The sequence below is a fragment of the Myripristis murdjan genome, chromosome 22 (genome assembly GCF_902150065.1).
Source record: "Myripristis murdjan chromosome 22, fMyrMur1.1, whole genome shotgun sequence".
NCBI lineage: Eukaryota > Metazoa > Chordata > Actinopteri > Holocentriformes > Holocentridae > Myripristis > Myripristis murdjan.
This window is the reverse complement of record NC_044001.1, coordinates 17,326,125-17,346,024: the sequence shown is the minus strand read 5'-3', so window position 1 is coordinate 17,346,024 and position 19,900 is coordinate 17,326,125. Positions and strand designations below refer to the sequence as shown.

At 43.0% G+C, this 19,900-nt stretch overlaps 2 protein-coding genes across 4 annotated transcripts in view; one reads left to right on the top strand and one right to left on the bottom strand.

Moving 5' to 3' along the window:
* LOC115354312 (inositol-tetrakisphosphate 1-kinase-like) overlaps positions 1 to 11,887 on the top strand; it is a 578,973-nt gene extending 567,086 nt beyond the window's left edge. For all 3 annotated transcript variants that reach the window (XM_030044655.1, XM_030044654.1, XM_030044653.1), the window contains 6 exons: positions 5,594 to 5,692; positions 5,957 to 5,997; positions 6,637 to 6,802; positions 8,214 to 8,281; positions 8,405 to 8,567; positions 8,951 to 11,887. In XM_030044655.1, coding sequence (XP_029900515.1) covers positions 5,594 to 5,692; positions 5,957 to 5,997; positions 6,637 to 6,802; positions 8,214 to 8,281; positions 8,405 to 8,567; positions 8,951 to 9,282 — 869 coding nt within the window. In that variant the 3' untranslated portion in view covers positions 9,283 to 11,887. The remainder of the gene's footprint in view (positions 1 to 5,593; positions 5,693 to 5,956; positions 5,998 to 6,636; positions 6,803 to 8,213; positions 8,282 to 8,404; positions 8,568 to 8,950) is intronic.
* Positions 11,888 to 12,904: 1,017 nt separating this feature from the next.
* Positions 12,905 to 19,791, bottom strand: plk4 (polo-like kinase 4 (Drosophila)). Its single transcript, XM_030045266.1, has 15 exons — positions 19,587 to 19,791; positions 18,653 to 18,748; positions 18,250 to 18,345; positions 17,696 to 17,810; positions 16,561 to 17,542; positions 16,378 to 16,469; positions 15,428 to 15,747; positions 15,212 to 15,316; positions 14,911 to 15,013; positions 14,669 to 14,818; positions 14,308 to 14,536; positions 14,117 to 14,219; positions 13,830 to 13,967; positions 13,625 to 13,731; positions 12,905 to 13,327 (listed from the first exon to the last, which is right to left on the bottom strand). Exons 1-15 carry the CDS (start codon positions 19,614 to 19,616, stop codon positions 13,213 to 13,215), a joined length of 2,781 nt encoding a protein of 926 aa, XP_029901126.1. The 5' UTR covers positions 19,617 to 19,791; the 3' UTR covers positions 12,905 to 13,212.
* Between the last annotated feature and the right edge of the window lie 109 nt (positions 19,792 to 19,900).

Here is a 19,900-nt window from a genome sequence, read left to right as displayed (position 1 = left end):
AGTGTGAACCTGGCCCACGGCTCTGTGTACAGTAGGCTTCCCTCTGATGGATCACAGTCCCATAAGTTAGGGGAGAGGCTGTCATCAAGCCGGGCCAGAAACGCCTTTCTCTGTCACTGGGCTCATAAACTCAGCAGCGGCCAGTGTCTTCTGGCTGTGAGCAGAGCAGTGGAATGATGACAGGACGTTAGCGACAGGAGCGCATTCCCTCTGCACCGCACACACGTTTCACGCTGTGAGCACACCTGTGACTCATCCACTGTTCATTTACCCCCATACATGGCAGGAAACCCTGGAAGTATTACTTCACTGTGTCTGTGAGTCTGTGAGGCACTGCAGTCTTGTGTCAGAGGATTTGATCAGAGGCGTTTCAGAATGTCGGCAGTGCCAGTAGTTTCTTAAAATAGAATCGCAAAAAGACGTCTTTTATCCAAACAGACATGATGATAGTTACATAACAAAGACTATAAGCTGCATCTCTCTCTCTCTCTCTCTCTCTCTCTCTCTCTCTCTCTCTTTCTCTCTCTCTCTCTTTCTCTCTCTCTCTCTCTCTCAAGGGCTAGTTTGAAGAGGAAGGTAGCTCACTCATCACATTTATAGGAAGCTTTTTTTTCCCCCCACTCTGCTTCCATTATTGCAAGTGGTGCTTTCTGCTCACACTTTAGCTTACATTCCAGATTTCTCTGATGGCTCTGTTTGGTTTAGACGTTAGCAGGAACTATAAGTTGTTTAATCTTAGCTCACACCATCTAGGATGAAGATTTTAGTTTCTTTGGTCAACAGAAAAGAGCCAGCATTTGTCTAGAAGAGAGAGCTGTAGACAAGGTGAGGTTAAAACAGTGCATAGTATGAGAGAGTGTGGAAAGTCCACTGTGCTTGCTTGGGCACAGCCACTTCCTCCTCCTTATCAGCAGAGACCATGGAGTCCTGGAGCAGCCCCAGCTGCCAAGGCAACCTAGTACTAAAGGCCATAGAGAGCCTGCCATGCTCAGCAGCCTGATTGGCTCAGAATAGTACTCAATGGGAGGAAGCACTTGAGGTGCGCTTGTCCTTTTTCTGCAACAGTGAGCCATATTTTACCTCTTCGGTGATCTCACAATGTTAGATACCCGCAGTCACATTACATTTATCTATTCTCTGAATTTGTTTAAATGAATATAATGTAACAACACGAATTAACTCGTGTTTAATATCGTGTTTAATAAGGAGTGGCCAGACAAAGGCGACACTAGCGCTAATGGATTAGTGTTAGACGTAGGCCATTGTGCATGATTCATAGTTGAGCTCATTGAACTTTGGCTCTGTGCTGTTGTCCAACTTGGTTTTGTGTTTCCCCTGTGAGCCAGAGCAAGGTAGCTGTTTATGTTACTCAGTGGAATCTACTGGTTTCTGTTTATACATAAGTTTTGAAATCTTAAACTGTTTTTATAGATAGCAACAGTCGTCAAGTCATCTATAAAGTGAAGGCCTCTCTCAATCTGTTCATCTGTCCAAGGTATTCTCTTCCACTTTAGGGTAAAAGAATTCTCATAAATAAACGGAGAGCTTCAAACTGGACCTCTTCTGGGTTATTTGTATTACCGGATTGTGTTCACATCCTTTTATTATGATGGTGAGTAGTGTTGCCTGGTACCAACATTAATCCATGTATCACTGACAGCCACTCAGACATGACCAACAGTAACAATTGATCTATCTAAGCCAATGATCATTATTAAAACACAACATTTCAAAGTTAGTGTGATGCCGTTAAAGACTACAGAAACGTATCCAAGTCATGTCAGCCAAGTGGCAGACAGCGATGAACTGCCTAGTTAAATAAAAGATTGCCTGCCTGTCAGCTTCTTTCCTTTGACCGTGCTTCATCAGAATGATTAGATGATGAGCATCTCATTATAAAGAGGCTGTTGTGAGAAAACAATGTCATTTTTTTCCAAATAAATAATTCATAATTGTAATTGGAGCACAAGCCTCTTAGAGATGTTGAGAATTACCAGTTTACTCATGCGGTGTTTGGAGTTCAATTTAAAATATTGAAAACACTGCTGCTTTGCCTTGGAGGGATGAAGAGCAGCGAGAGAGGATGCTGGGGTTTCTAGGAAACAAGCTCTAAATAGCAACAGTAGAGTTCAGCCTTCCGCCTAAACAGCTCTGCACTTCATGAAGCTTAATGTAACCTTGCTCTCTGTTTTTCTCAGCACCTAATGGATCAAGCCACAGGGAAGATATGATCAGAATCTGGGGTGTTATAACAGGCCTATCGTGGAGAAATTCCTTCCCATACATTCTCAGCTGGTTCAGGGCACAGGGCCAACCAGTGCTGCTCTGAACTTGTACTGAGTTTACAGTTTATGTATTTACACACATGAAAATTATAAAACAGAATGGATAAATGGTAAAATGACATACGAAAAAGGTTTTTAAACAGCAAATAAATTAGATAATGAGTGAAAAAAAAAAATCAATAAGGAATCCCGTAAATGTCTTCCATGGCTCCACTTGGTCTGCTGAGAGCCTACAGTGTTTAGACAGAGCCGGAGATTGATCCCCCCCTCCACCACCTACTCCCGGAGCGTCACACAGCCAAGCATGGACACAGAGACAAACTTGGCCGCGCTCTCTTATCCGCCATTCTGCACTTTTCTTTATTATAAATCTTTAACTTTGACCTTTGGGTATTTTTCATTTGACAAGTTTCAAGTCTTTTCATGGCTTTTGTTTGACACATTTAAATTCAAGAGTCTCTGGGAGCTCATGATGCAATAGGGATATTCTCCACAACGCTTTGTTCTCTGAAAGACATCTAGTTGTTATTCCTGTCCTGTTAAAACAACAATAGTATGGCAAGTCTGGTTATAGCCAGTGCAGACATGGGTGATGTGCTAACCCTGCAGGCTTCCCACTGCTTAAACTCAGTGGCTACAGAGCCAACGCTGGAACACGTCCAGCTGCACAAAGAAATTAGAAAGCACAAAATCAGATCCTGCTCCTGAGAAAGTGTGGAGGTTTTCTCATTGGTTATCAGTAGATTGCCAGGAAAGGAAAATCTGAATTATGTTAGATCTGTCTGAGCTTGCTTTGAGGGTCTTTTCCTTTGCTCTCTGCCTTTTGATTTGAGTGAATGTTCATAAAGGCTGATATATGCTTGATATGGGGGCCACAGAGCAATTCTGTAAAGACTAATGGCTTGCAAAGGGTCTTGAGTAACATGCCATAAATAAAAATAAAACTCTTCATTTTCCTCATTTTTGTTACTCTTATTTTTCAAGTGGTGGGAAAGAAGGATTCATATAATTTATAAGAGCAATCCCAAATCAAAGGTCCAAATATACAGTGTTCAGTGAAAGTAATGGATGAGATCAGTGCTCTGTGTCGGCTGATATTTAAAGGTTTGTACTCTGTATCAGCACTTGGATTACAAATCGGTGCATCCCTTGTTCCATGTGAAAATACAGAGGATGCATGCACCTCTAATAAATTAGAGGCACATGGAAAAAATTCGGGATCAAGCATACATTATCCTGGCGTGTTCTGTGCTGCTTTTTTTTTTCGGGTTAATGATAATAAAATATGATACTTTATTCGTCCCTGTAGGAAAATTCTTTTTTTCCCTTGTTCCCTTTCACATAGAGGTCAAAGCACATACTGTATCAGCTACAGAGCAGCAATCCTGGAGCTGTAGGGATTCAGATGTTTTGCTTAAGGATACTTCACCAGGACGAATACTTGCTGACACCGGCTCGTTTCCGTACTTACTACTTCACCCTGCTGCCATTACCACAGGACTGTCTGACACACAGTGGCAGCCACATTTTCATTATCAGAGCTGATAAAACTACTGAACATGCAACTCATTCTGCCTTTAAGAATTTATTTTGGTGATTTCTGGCCTTGTGAGTTCCCATGCATCACAGTGAGACTGGCCCAGAGCATGTGTGTGTAAAAGTGTGCATGTTTGGTGGGCCCACACTGGCTGCTATGGCTTTGGGGGCACTAGATGTCTGTGGGGCCCACTGTGTGGCCAGAGTTCACCACTCAGCACTGGAGTTAATGTAGGCAAATGAGATTCTCCTGACCTCAGCACTCAGTGAGGGAGAGAGCCCAGCCTCTGCTGAGGCCCACAGAACACAAACACCGGCGTGTTTCTATTGTGTTTTTGTCATTAGCAATTTGCCAGCTCTTGGTTGGGCCCCCTCATTGATTTCCTGTGGTGATATCTCAAACCAGCTGCCTTATCACCCCATGTACCTACTGTAGAGGGGAAATTGCAGAAGCCAGAACATTAATACGGATCCACAATAGGTCCTGATATGGCAAAGTATGATGGAGCTACAGGATGTTTTTCTTTTATTTCCTGTGGTGGCTTAGGAAGTCTTGTCTTATCAAAAGAATTGACCGACCTGCTGCTACAGGACGTGATGCAGAAACATGAGATAGACAAGAAAAAAAAACTGTCAATTAGGCAGAATGTTTGTTTTGGTTCAAATCATGTTTAATCAACAGCCCTCCCGTATCTTCAGTGTGGACTCTTCTGTAAGAGCACCTGTCTTGTTAGAGTTAAGACTGCATTCTAGTTATTGAGGCAGCACTACAGGTTTCTGTCAGTCAACAACTCATGACTGTATTTGATGACTTGAGCTGGTTTGACTTGTCTGTAGATTCCCGTGATATTGTTTGTCTTCCTGTATTTCAGTGTTTGTGTGTCTCTGTGTGTGTGTTTTTTGGGGAGGAGCAGACAGCCTTGGCAGCTTCCTGCTTTATTTATTTGAACAGGAGACATTTGTCCTCCTGGGCCTCCCCTCTGATGGCTTCTGTAATGTGTATTCTCTGGTGATTATATAATCCTGTCATGGGCTTGAAAGGGAAATAAAACTATATGGTCCAGAAACGTTAAACAAGGTGTTTATCTGTCTGTGTGTGAACGAGAGAGACCCATTTGTTCTCCGTGTCAAACAGGTCTTAGACATCTCTGCTCAGAGTGCAGCAGGGTGTGCTGCCTGGTATTGTTTTCTAAGTAGGCCAAGGATGGTAACAGGAGGAATAGCTTCAAGTGCTGTTTCACAGAAAAGCCACCTTACCACAGAATAACTTTTACATGTTGAAAATGAATGTTGATTGTACTGCAGTTGGTAGTGAAATATGTGAAGAAGGTCTTTGTTGAGAACTGATTTTATGGCCTTGTAGAAATTACAGGCCTAATTTATACAGAGATGAGCTTTATTTTTGAATAATAGCAGTAATAGCTGTTCTGAATCAGAAACTGTACCAATCTCCCTGGAAAGGGAGTGTCTACAAAGTCTGTTACCTGTTGCTTGCCTAAGGAGCAGCTCCAGGGTTTATCTACTGGTTACATTCCAGGTCTTGACCTTCTTAAAGGCTTCCATAGTCACAAAAGGCATAAGCGGTGTAATTTATTTATTCATTTATTTTTTAGTGGATCAAACTAGTGAAAATAATCTACATTTGGCCTTCATTGATGATCATATGAATTAATTTTATTTGTTTTCCTGTTATCTTTGAAGTTATTTAATAAAGTTTTGTTCTCTCTTACATCTCCCCTTTTCGATCTGTTCTTTTCCTCTTTTTTTATTAGATGAGAGGATTTGCTCTCCTCCATTCATGGTCCTGAACACAGAGTGTAGCCCAGACACACTGGAGCAGATCAAGAAGCATGGACTCACATTCCCCTTCAGTAAGTCCTTCAACTCCAATCTTAAGAATATAATATAGAGGAAGTTAACATATGCCTCTATACATATTATACTGTTAAGTAGTGACTGTACTATGGCAGTGTCATGGTGGTGTGTTTTCACTAAATTGTATTCAGTGTAACAGAGGCTTCAGTGAGAGCTGCAGTCCACTTTTGCCATCTCATTACTGCTTTTCAGCATTGGGGAAGTTGTGTTTCCTCTTTAAATTGTTTGCCTGTTTGTCCCTTGTCTTATTTCTCTCTTAGTTTGCAAAACACGGGTGGCCCATGGAACCAACTCCCATGAGGTAAGAGGCTGCAGGCCTCAGAGGTCACCCACACCCTCTGTGGTTTGCTCTGTGTAAGCAGCAACACTCGCCTCATTACTGGGTTGTCATTTAACTCAACTCCAAACAGCAAAATCAAAGAGCTGTACCCAATTTGTCTCTGTGTCAGCTGAAATCAATATCCTCCTGTCCATGTGGCCAAATAGTCATCATTCCCTGACACACACAGCATTGAACTGAGTTAGGTTTTAACCAATGGTTGGAATGTGATGGCTGGTTTGAAAAAATGTATGGTTTACCCTTTGTTTTTCATAGGCATATTGCTTAGAATTGGGAGTAAAATGCTAAAAATAAGACTTGGTTGGTCTACGCAAGTGTAATACCTCCACAAAGTTTGGCCTGTTCACTCCCTCCTTGTTGTAAGAACGAGAGCTTCACTGGGAATATGCTGCCCCAAAATGAATGAAATAAATATAGACCGGAAAGCCTGGTGTCATGGCTCAAAATTGTTTTGTTGTCCGGTCTACTTCCTACAGGGAAGGAGTTAATGGCTCAAACTTTGTGGATGTGTTACACTCTCATAGACCAACAAATACCACCATATGGGTAAAAACCCCAAAAAAATCACTTGAAGTAGTCATGCCATCCTCCTGTCCTCAGATGGCCATTATCTTCAGTGAAGAGGACCTGAAGGATGTGAAGCCTCCTTGTGTGATCCAGAGCTTCATCAACCACAACGCTGTGCTCTACAAGGTGTTTGTGGTGGGAGAGTCCTACACCGTGGTGGAGAGGCCTTCCCTGAAGAACTTCCCTGCTGGACCAGCAGGTGAGGACAGAGAGAGAGAGAGAGTCAAGGGGCTTTTTACAGCCACACTGGTCAAAGTGTACAAAACGTTCAGCTTCTCCCGATTACGCAATGAAAGACCTCATAAAGTCTTTATATAGTCCCCATAACTTGACCTATTCACCCTTTAAAAGGGTACAATAGAGTGCACTTCAGGTCCCATCCTGTTGGTACATGTTGATAAAAGCAGGACTAGTTTTCTGTGTCTGCACACAAACACATCACAGGCATTTTCCCAGAATGCAGCATTAACTGCAGGGTTGTCCTCTGGCACACAGCATTCAACCATTTGCATGTAGAAGCCCTCATGCAAACCCGTTTTACTGCCAGTGCAACAGTCTACTTTGTATAACAATGCAGAGAAAACAGGCCCAGAACAGTGACTGGCAGAGCACAAGAACAAGTCTCTTATCAGACACGTGAAGCAACATACTGCAGTATCATATATCCACAGGTAACTTGACTTTCATCCATCCATGCAACTCCTCCACAGCCTCTAGCCAGCAGGAGAGACGCTGGATGAATGACTGAGGTCTGAAGATAAAGAGAGGTTTAATTTAGTGTTGGTGTAAGGTATAAAATAAGCCGCCTTAGTGGTGTGAGAGGCTTCTGCTGTAAGAAATAAGAAAAGGGCCCATTTTGCCCTCCCAAGCATGCTTCCATCTGGGATGAAATGTGCCTCGTGTTGTGTTCAGCAGGCTTGGGAATGAAGATGAACTCCATCTGCATGCGGCTCTCAGAGCAGGGAGGTATTTACTTGGACAGTGGTGGAATTCACTTTTTTCCTTCTATTCCCCGCCTTCTACCTTTTCTCTAATGCTCTCTAATGACGTTAATCATTACAAATGATAGCAAAGATAGCAAAGTAATAAATCTAGCAATCAGTCTCTTCACATTGGTCTTTGGTTCAAAGAAAATCCCTTGACTGAGGCAAGTAGAGCTTAAGCTGTGTGTCTTCTTTCTTGGCTAACAGTCACATAACGAATGTGTGTTTGGATTTTAAATCAAAAATGCTTAAAATAATACACCTTGTTTGGGCTGGTGTTTCTGGTATTTTGGGCAGAAATTTTGACATTTTGAATGGGATACTACCATACTAAACCACACATGCTATAGGGTTATATGTTACATGTGTATGATGTGGGAAGTGTCCCATTCTCTATGTGACCCTGGTGTTGAATTGAAATCATAGTAAATCCAGTGAAATATCAAATAAAGCTCCTTGTCCTTGACATGCCAAGTAAGAGGAGTTACAGATCAGGCTTTGCTGCCCCCTTGTGCCTGAGATAAGAAGTGTTCATTGACTATTTATTTTGGGAAAGCATCTACCAATGTTGGTAAGAGCTCTAAAATTTTGCCTGACCTTTTTTCCCCCCATCCATTTTCTTTTCAGACAGGAAAGCCATTTTCTTCAACAGTCACAATGTTTCCAAGCCAGAGTCCTCCTCAGACCTGACCTCGGTAAGTAAGACAATACTGAGGTGTTGGCAGCAGATAGCTATTATTCACTGACTGTAATTTTCATTTAATTTTAGTTTGAGTTCTGTTTCTGACAGTTGAACAAATGTGTATCTTGCACCACAGAGAGAGAATGTGGAGGGCGTGTCTCAGCCACCTAGTGATGATGTCATCAGAGAGTTGTCGAGGTCCTTGCGGCAGTCCCTCGGTGTGTCCTTATTTGGCATTGATGTCATCATCAATAACCAGACAGGCCAACATGCCGTCATTGACATCAACGCATTCCCAGGTAGGTGCAGCCTCTCTTCCATGGGTGTTATTTGTCTTGAAGAGGCTGCCTGCTGGTTAATTGATGGAGCACGTGTAATCTGAGAGTAAATTACAAGAAGACAGTGAGGAATTATAGTGACCAAGCCTAAGAGCATCAGTGCATATGGTGGCTCTACAGTAAGAGGTGAATTCAGCAAGCTTTACTTTTGATATGAGCTTGTTGCTATGGTGACATGGCTCTCAGGTTGCACTCTGTGTTTGGTGCCGCCCTATAGAAACTGGAGAGATGTGGTGATGTCACCCTATTGTGCAGCCACTTCAGCAGAAACAAATTCCTCTCCTTTGCACTGTCCCTTTCACTTTATTCATGAATGACCGGCGTGACTCGGGCTTGTCTCCCAGGTTACGAGGGCGTCCCGGAGTTTTTCAACGACCTCCTGAACCACATCACCAGTGTGCTTCAGACTCACAGCCCCGACTACGCTCCTGCCAGTGAGCCGCCCAAAGGCCTGGTGAGCACACAGACGCCCAGCTCCATGGTACCTAACCCCGCTCCCCCGGCACCGGGCTGCTGTAGCATGCTGGGTAAGGAGGCCAGCGGCAGCCCCTGGATCGTAGAGGGCGACGGAGGCCTGAAGGGCCCGCGCCAGAGACTGGGCTGCAACTCGGCCATGTCCCCTAACTTCCAGCAGCACTGTGTCTCCACGATAGCCACCAAGGCTTCCTCCCAGTGACTGATCCCCACCCCCGACTCGGGTCTCTCCCTGAACAAAAATGGATAATAATGGTGACAATATTAATGAATAATAATCATAATAATTATGATGTTTATGACGATAATATATCTAATCAAAACAAACCTTTTCCTATGTAGATATTGAGGATGATGGTAATTGGGTGTCAGCTTTTTCTCTCTGCCTTTTTGTATTTTTCGTTTTGTCTAATAAGACTTAACAGTACTGTAATGTGAACTTTTGGGAACTTTGCCTAATTGCAGATTTTTTTTTTTTTTTTTTTTTTCTGTGTGTGAATTCTGTGTAATGAAAGGGTCCAGATGAGGTAGTTGAGGGGGAATGGCCAAATCAGGACTGGAGAAAAGATGTGCCACTAGATGTGCAATTAATCATCCCTAGTACCACACACACACACACACATGCACACACACATACACATACACACACATACATATATATACACAGGCACACTCACGCTGCAACGGACCGTGCCAGTGATGTGTGTCTGTTTTCTGGTCAAAACCACTCACTCCTCTGTACAAAGTGAAGGGGGGCAGAAGAGGTGTGGAAGTGACAGAGTGGCTGTGCACTTGAACACTACTCCACAGGTCTGGGGATGCTGTGCACACAGAGGACACACCGATTCTGTACATGAATGACAAGCGAGATGGCTTTGGGTTGTGTAAGTTCCGGCAAAGTGGTACGCTGTTTACTTTTCCACGTGCCATCAAACTTACTTTGTTGTAGGTGTAATGTAGTGCAAGGCTGTTCATAAGAAACCACATCACAGCCAATGTAAACATTTTGTCAACCGGTCGAAAAGAAAAAGATGAATCTCCTTGACCATGTGACCAATTTTTTTTTTTTTTTAATGACTGTTCTTGAACCAATGTTTATAGGCCTTTTGAGTGTTGTATGTCCAATGGCGGCTAGGTTTGTGCAGGTGTTTAGTGTTCATGCAAACAAACCCTGTCCTTGTTTCGATCACATCTCTTTGAGTCGTTCCAGCGCAGAAAAAAACGAGGATCACATTCCGTTTGTGTATGTGGATGTTTTCAATGAATTCCATGATTTTACAATTCCAGTGTTTGGTGGGATGCTTCACTCATGTTGCTTCACACACGATTTCACTGGGGTTGTAGTCTCTTTTAACAGACTCGCCACACGCCTTCAGTGCTTCTGTCAGTCATGAGAGCTAACAACCCTTCTGAACTAAACACGGCCTAACAGACTCGGTTCTATCACATAATACATCAGTTATTCTGCATGTGCAGCTGTCTTTTATCCCAAGCATTCAATTTGAAATTGGGGCCTTAAAGTTTGTTCAATTATAACAATCAGTTGCTCCACTAAAAGTGCAAAAAGTGTATTTGAATATTCATCTGAATGGGTTTGAATTGTTTTTGCTACCATAAAATGAGTAGACAAGTTTTGGTCATTATAGAGTTTGTCTGGCCTTATTGACTCTCTCACCAGATCAAATTTCACCGCTTGACTTATTATCAAATGCATTTACTGAAGCAGCCCATAGTCCTGTCAGTGCATTCGCTTTGAGCTTAATTCCCTGACCTGTCTTCTGTTCCAGCTGCTGTATTTGTGTCTGTTATTGTCACATGTCAAAACAATTACGGGGTGGGGGGTCCCAACTCTTGTTCCCAGTGTTCACTGTGAGATCTTTTTTACTCCTATTTTGTTAATATCTTTGTCCTGACATCTACTAAGAGCAACTTTATTTTATTGAGATTTTATGGGGGAAAAAAAATGTTTTATATAAAAGCAAGCACGTGATGTTTTGAACAAACAACGGATATTCATCAGAGGAATAGTGAAACGCCGGGTCCACTTGTAATGGCGAAACCATCTTAGGTGGTTTCAAGGGGACAAATGAGCTTGTGGTTGATACTGTTGTCTCCTCCTAGCATCTAGCAGGAACGAGTGCCAGCCTTCCAGCTCGTTACAAGCAGGTCTGCGCTTTCCTCTGACCCTGCTTCTTCTCTTGTCCCAGAGAGCACATTCTAGTTCTTTTGTTTTTTTCCATCAGCATCAGAGGGTTGGCTGGGGAGCTGAGCTGAATGTCCTCTTGTATCCACTCGCCCTGTGATCGAGAATAATGAGCATCACTGCTGTCATTTCACCAGCATCTCTCTGGGACATGCACCAAAGGAATACCATCGACATTCTGAAAATTAGCTGTTCTTTCAGCAGCTACTTGTCACGTTGTGTTAATGTTCCCACAACTTTGGTTAAAGAAAATACCTAAAAAATTGCATCTAAGCATTGGTAGACACTTGGTGTCAGTAAGATGTCCTATTTGACAAAATATTTTTAGGTAAACTGAATTTCCAACCAATATGACAAGTATCTGGTGAAGCAACAATAACTCCAATTCAAAATGTGAAGGTATCCCTGTAAGCAGCAGGGTTGGGAGGATCTTTCACATCCCTTTTCCCCAATCTAGGTGGCTCCTCACCTAGGAATAGGGACCAAGAGGAGGGTGTGTCCCTGTGTATTTCAGAACACTGATATCTGTGTACACCACTATACTGTATGTCCTATGTTGTGTTCTTTATTGTGCTTCTAAATGGGAAATAAATGGTTAACCCTACTTTTGGTCATTTCTGCAACCCCCAGCAGTGTCATCCCACTCCCAGCTTCCACCTGAATGTTTACTTGGATATCTTATACAGTACATTTGTGTGTATGTATATAATATATGCATAGGCCTACGTCCGTACAGTATGTTTTGTATCACTTCTGTAAGGAAAAGGAATCAATCCACAACTTTGTGACCTTTTTTAATTAAATGGCCAAACCAACAGGGCAAAATAAACAAATATGTGAAACCATGTGGCTGCACTTGTTAATTCAGCCCTGCTTCAATAATTGAGAGCTTGACAGCTGCTTCCATTTCCAGTTTGTTTCATTTCTGAATAGTGATTCATATTAACCCCTTGAACTCTGATTTCCCTTTTAGTAGCTAAAAGGTTGGAGAAAACATTTTTCTCCATATTGTACAATCACATACATAGTATATATCTGTTGGTTGCAACACCTCACTGAAGCTTCATCACACTTTCTGTACATTGAGTGAAATACTCAAATCCAAGATGCCATTGTTTAATGGCTGCACCATTACACCTGTTCAAAATAGATGTCTTCTGCATCATTTTATACACATTTCCCAGCAATTCAGTGGGATATATATATTATTTTTAGAAACCCTGGGATCTCAATTAGAATTTAAAATCATGTTCTGTGTTTCTGAACAAAGTTCATCCGTGCAGCAATGGCAACCCACTTGGTGCGGCAGAATTTATGTCAAAAGCATTTTTTCTTTATTACACACATTCTTACTACCTTCATCCACACTGTAAACTGAGCACAACGCCTCAGAGCACAAGAAATCCCAAAGATCCTTCCATAAAAAGCTGATCTGTCATGACCAGCACTTGTGTGGGTAGACTGCTTCTCATGGCAGTAAAGGGCAGCTTGGTGTCTCATTTGTCAATATTGTATACTGAAACCATAAAGTAGCTATAAATACTTTAATTATTTTCCACAAAAATTAGTTATGGTCATCCATAAATGTCAAGTTCAAAGAGAAGACAGCAAAACAAAATGCAGCGATTGTCAACGCAGCCTACAGATGTTTATTGCCTCAGCTTTCACAGATCTGACATTGCATTGAGGAGATGATTTGAGATAAACATGGTAAAAAATATGACAGACACATACAAACTAATCTGAATTGGACAGTAACAGCACTGTATAAAATAGCCACTTAATAAAATAAATCTTTTCATAATCTTAGTCTTATGTACACGTAAAAAAGTTTATATTTACAAGAACACTTGATGAAAGACAGACGATGGCACAAAGCCTGTAATGCTACTTTCTGTTCCCTGCCGGGCCTCTGCTAACCAAGGAGCGTTAGTGTGGCTGGTGCAGGCGGTGTGCTGCCGGGCTGGCCAGCTGTCCCAGGATGGTGGACAGACAGTGAAGCTTTTCCTTCACATGCTCAGGCAACTTCTCATTCTCCTTGTACCTGTTGAGGAAGACAAGCAGATCCATGTCAGCAACTAGGTCTTGTTACAACTACAACTCTGCAAAAAATGCATCAGAGAAGGACCTTAGGGAACACCGCTGACAAATGAATACAACCAAAAGTGTGAGTTTGCTTTGTAAGTCTCGTGGCCACAGACGGTCTCAACCACCAACTCTGGAGCAGCACGAAACCCTAAGGGCTTTGTCTGCTGGGTCTCCCTCTCTAATGACGTCTCAATACCCACACAAAAGGTTAATCAGCACTGAAGGCAATAGAGGGACAGGTGTAGATCAGTACCTGGTGATCAGCCCCTCTGGAGATGTGTAAGTGATGCAGGAGACTCCTGCTTGCACCACCAGCTGAGACCCGTCATTGAACTGCACCCACACCTCTCCACTGGTCAGCTGCACATACAGAGAGGCACAAACACTCTGAAATCCAACCCTTTTCACACCAAAGAGGTTTACACAGCTGATTATAACACATTGTGAGAATGTTTTACCCGAGATGCCCATCCAACGTTGGGCACAAATATCGACTTAACCACTTTCCCCGTGCTGTGCACCAGGTCCTGTCTTGTCGGAGAGCTTTTCTTGTTCAGGCTGGCTGTCGTGAAATCAGATCCATCATAAGAGATCATCTGCAGATTTGAAATAAGAGAATGTTATAAAAAAAAAAGATAAATAGATGGATAGATAGATATAGTTTATCTAAAATAGTGCATCTGTAAAAGTCTCTAAATATGGCAGGTCATTTATCTTGTAGAGCACTTATCTGCAGGACACCCACCGACGGAGTGATCTGTGAATGTTGGGGAGGTGAGGCTGCATCAGCAGGCACTGGCTGGGATGGCAGTGACGATGAGCAAAGGGAGTCAGGGTTGGCAGGTCTCCTAAGAGGGATGACATACACAGAACTATGATTAGCCACACAAGACTTACCTGAACCAGAAACACAACATTATAGCGTGTTCATCTCACCTGCCAATTGTTATTGGGAAGAAAGGAGTGTTCTTGGCGCTGCGCTGCTCCTCTGCGATGATGGCAGCTTCTAGAGACAGACACATGTTGTGGCCCTCATCGGACAGCTCCACATACAACCTGCTCTCTGGGCTCAGGCCGCTCAGGCCCACATCGCCCTTCACTGTGTATGACTTCCCGCTCTTCTCAACCACTCGCACCAGCTCTGATGTCTTGTGGGTCTTTGCTCCTGTTACGACACAGAGCAACTTGGCGGGGTCAAGAGCTGTTTATGGAGCATGATGATAATAAATAACTAAAAGGCAGCCAATTTAGTCTGGAGGAAAAAAAAGTCAGTCAACATTAGCGCTCACCAACTCACCATCATAAAAGCAAACTTCCAGGTCTGCGTTTGGGGAGTTCTCCATCAGCATGCACTTGGCATACTTTGTGTAAAGGGTGACTTTGGGAGTCTTGGATTTTACAAGCTGCACAAACTTGGAGGCATACTGGTACTTCTTCCAATATTTCTCTATAAATAAAACACACCAATTAAAATCTACTGAGGTACATTTAATAAATTTTTAATTGGGCAACATTACTGGGTGTGGTGTATCAGCATACCTGGAAGATCCTCATAGCTACAAATCAGAATATCTTCAGGAGGGGCAGGGGGACAGTCCAGCACAGGAAAACCCTTCCCATCATTTGGCTGGTATATTGTCACCTACAAGAGATAAATAGTGGGATTTGCAGGAATGATGACTATTAAAATTCAGAGCACATTATATCAACAAGTTTACCAGCATTCTATTGTGCTGGTATACATGACAGAGGTATGGACAGATTTGGAAGAGGAGTTAGTAAGTGACACTCAGAGTGCTGTATAACGCCAGAAATTAGTACTGAGGTTATTGCAACTCACCATTAAGCCATCACAGGATATTCGAAGGACTTCTTTGACCCTCTCTTGACCACCGTGACACTTTAACAGCTCCATACACACTTCACCTGTGTCCAGGATGCTCACCTGAGAAAACAAGGATGTATAAGAAGAAAGATGAGAGAACAACTTTCTGAAACGCCATGCATAGAGAAATAAGGAGGTCCTACTGGCAGATAAACATGAGCAGAATCTTACAACAGCGTTTTTGGTCTTCTGTCTAATAGGTTTCAGTCTGGTAGCACACAGAGGTGAGACCAGGTCTCTCAGTGTTTTCTTCTCCTTGGCTGGAAGTTTCATCTCTCTGCCATGAGGAAGCTGGAACTCAGCTCCAGGTATATTCTCCCTGTATGAGTCAGCATTTGGGGGAAGGGGGTGGTGCAGGTGGTGGTGAAGGTTGGCCCCTCGGGTTAACGGCTGTTCTGTCCAAGAGTTGTGAACCCCTAAAGGTCCTCGGCTGCTGTGGAAACTTCCACTACTGCTGTGAGTGCTGCTGTCTGTGGGCCTCGGCCCAGAACCTAAGCAAGAACAGAAAACGTACTTTTTTAAACTGACAATTTTCAATGACTTTTCTGTGGTAGAACGGCTAGTGAAAATGTCTTTTAACACTACATACTTTTCCAAAGTTGGTCTATATTTTAAATACTGCATGAGCCTCACTAAGACAACTGAGTAACATACACACACCTAGTGTTTTTCTCATCTTTTAATTCCAGTTGAAACTGAAACAATTCTGCAATTACTTGAGCAAAATGCGCATATTGTTTACTAGCATAAGTAACATAAGCTATTTCTAACTTTCTTTACCAGACTGAGATAATATTGTTGCACACACATTGAAGCACCACAATTTAGTGATTGCCACAACATTTGCAAAACGTTTAGAAAATTACTACTCTCTGTAGCTTTTCCCTTTTCAAATTCATTGACTTCTTCAGGATTTCCATGACTGTATGAACCCTGGAAAACATTCCTTAGACTTGTTTAGGAGGCAGGGTTGCCTTGTGGTGCAACACTGAACCCTTTCCTGCTCAGCCACTGTAAATCACTCTGGACCAGAGTCTAAGTTCAATACGTAAATTGAAATAATGAAATCTACTACACATGCAGAGTTAGTGAAGCAAAGGAAGGAAAAACGGTGACTTTACCCTCTTTACTGAACCAATTAGAAACCCTGTCTGGTTCTTGGAACTGCAGGCTTGGCGGATGGACTGTCTGTGTGGATAATGAAGATCCAGAGCTAAAAACAAAGAAAGAATTTGCACCCTGTGAGTCAGTCTAAGATGATGATATTTGAGAAATTATTATTAGAACATAAAGAGAGATTTTACTTGGCTGACTGTTTGACAGGAGGCGATGGTAGCCTTCCTTGCTCTGAGAATGGGTGTGGAGTGGAGGAAATGGGGAAGGCTGCTCTCCCTGAGCCTGTCAGAGTCTCCTCTGAGTGGCATCGCCCCAGCTCAGCATGACCACTCCCCTGGCCCGGTGCAGCAGAACTAGAGCGATCTGACGAGTGAGCCCTCCTTAGATAGCGGGAGTGGGGCTGTCCACTCTCTCCACTATAAATTGCCCTGCTCCTGCCCTCTCTGTGAGCTCTGTCAGCGGGCTGCTGCCGCCACCACTGATCTCCATCCTCAAAACATGTGCTGGTGGGCGGGCATGGTAGACTTGGGATGGGCGTCATGCGGTTGGGAAGTGCAGAGCTTATCATGTGCTTGGTTCTCCTCTGGAGGCGGTTGCTGCTGCTAGCTGAGGTGGAGGAGGTACAGGCCGTGGAGAGTGTGGCAATGCCACTATCCATGGATCCTGTGTCACCCAGCCCCAGCTCATTGGTCCTGGTCAACAGGCTCTCGGTCATGAACGGGTGGTCCAGCACTGCAGACAGGCTGGGGCGCTGCGCAGGGTCCTTCTGCAGGAGCTGGTGGATCAGGTCCTGAGCCTCATCAGAAACATGGCTGGGCATTTCATACTCCCCAAGAACCACTTTGGTGAGGGTGTGTTTGACTGTGTCCGTGTCAAATGGAGGATGACCCGTTAAGAAAGCATAGAACATGCACCCTAGTGACCAGACATCTGATTCCAGGCCGTGGGCACTGCGGGTAGCCACCTCCGGGGAGATGTAGTTAGGTGTCCCACACATGGTGAAGTGCTTCTCATTTGGGAGCTTGAGCTGAGTGGCCAAGCCAAAGTCTGCTATTTTTATGTTCATGTTGCTGGTCAGCAGAAGGTTTGATAAGGTAAGATCTCGATGCATGATGCCGTGGGTATGCAAATACAGCATCCCTTTTACTATTTGATGCATGAAATGCCTTGCTGTGAAAGAAAAACAACATAACAATTTTTAAAACAAAGGGATGGAAGCTTGCAAAACTGTTGAACCCTTATTTACTGCAACATAACAACTACAATCACTTTCACAAGTAAAATAGTTTATTTACATTATTTCAAAAAGAAGCCTCAACTGACCTTCATCCTCAGAGAAAGGCATCTTGCGTTCTTTGAGGTACCGGCTCATCTCTCCATTATGGCACATCTCCAACACCAAGTACACATAGTTGCTGTCTTCAAAGTAGTTGTACAGCTTCAACACAAAACAACATAGCACACAGTTATACATAATGTCTAAAACATGAGAAAAGTACAGGACAATATGATTGTAAATTCTTTGAAGGTTTGACCCAAAGATTTTCAGTCTGATCCAGCTTTAGATCTTTCAGCTTAAGCGGGATACCATCAAAATTCAGAATGATTTCCAGCCAAAGAGGAAAGGAGAGCTTGGTTGTTTGCCTAATCTGGGATTCACATCAGTAACCATGATACATTCATAAACTAGAAAAGATGTGAAAAGTAACTGGCACTGAACAGGGTAGTTTTGAACTGAATGAATGAACTTTACGGAAAAATAAAAGCTGACTGAAAGGCAAGCAGAAACACAAATAACAGTACACAACATATAGTGTAATAAACACAACCAAACAGTAAACGGTTAGAGGCACTTAATCATGTACAAACAATCTCACCTCAAGAATTGAAGGGTGCTTCAATCGACACTGAATTTCCACTTCATTTGTCACACGTTGCACCATACCGGCTTTGTGCATAGCTTTTTTGTCAATCTGCAGGGGGGGACAATGGAGATAATTACAAAGCTGCTGCACATACAGTAGGTGCATGATGTAATGTGGTATTAGTGCCACTAGCTGCTTTGCCCCTGTGGTTAGTTGCCAATCTGTCACCTCAACTTTTCAAGTCTATTTTGTGGGGAGTCTAGGGACCATAAGAGGCCCATGGGAGGGTGCCAGGGTCTAATAATCCAACAGTCCCAGTTGTCACCCTACCTTCTGGTGGATGGCAAAAGCTTGGGGTACTGATCTTACTAAAAATCTCACAGTGTCATGTAAATCGTGGGTGAGGAAATCTTACCGTTTTGATAGCAACCTCCACACCGGTCTTCACTGATTTTGCCCGGTAAACACATGCAAAAGAACCTTTGCCCAGCATGGTGAGGACTTTAAAGTCCTAAAAGAGAAAATACAAAAAAGAAAGTGTCGAATTGTGTGCACGCAATAAACTCGAAATCATCACAGAAATTTGACTATCAGGATAACTTCCTAAGTAAAAAAAAAAAAAAAAAAAAAAAAAAAAAAAAAAAAAAAACATTTACACAGCAGCCTGCACATCATGATACCTCAATCCCGAGCTCCTGAGCAGAAGATAAGATTCTCTCTTCATCTTTGCTGACAACGGGTTCAGTAGAGAGGTTTTGGAAGAAACAGTAAACAACTTTATCGAAAATCGCCCCTCTAGCCTGCGACATGCTGGCTGTATCAAGACAAGCCAACTTCTGGCGTTAGCTTCAGAGATGTTGGCGTTTGGTCGTCAGTACACATAGGAAGTCCTCCCACAACAACGCTAACCGAAAAACATGCCATCTACACCTGACTCTGTCATATGGCCAACCAAAGCCTTTAATTATCCCGGCTGTCTTCCCGCTAACGAGGAGCACTGGTGTTGTAGCCGTTTCCAAGCAGCACGGTGCAGTCTTGGTGCAGTGAAGGGGAACGACATCAATGTTTGTCCCAAGAGAGCAGAGTAAATTTACACCGACAGACGCTGCAAGCTAATACTAACATCAACGACTTAACGTGGGTACTGACTTAGCTTGCAGTTTCATATAACTTTAAAAGTTTCAATGAAGGGGTTAAATCCTTACATTTTAAAAGTTTCTCTTAACAATGCTTAAACACTGTTGACCCTTCAAATAAATTGTTGCCTTAGCTGACAAACTCCTGTGTCTGAGTTAGCCTCAACGGCAGTTAGCTTGGCTGGCTGGTGTTAGCTTAACGATGCGACTTACCTCAATTTTATCGCCGATTGAAACACTCATCTTGCTCGAATTCGTTCTTGCAGAAGCATCCAGGTCTCTACCGATATTCCTCGTCCGACTACATGCATCAATAGTCCTTATATTAGGGTGAATTAATGTTATTATTTTGTTGCCCTCCAAAACTTTCACATTTCTTCCGTTTTGAAAATATCCGCCCGTTACTCTCGTGCCGACGTCACAGGGCTACGTCATACAAACCGAGCGTGCCACGCCCATTTTAAAGGCACGCACGGTGTTGTTATCATGGTAGCTTGTCAGTATTCTCGTTCAAAACTTGTGACACT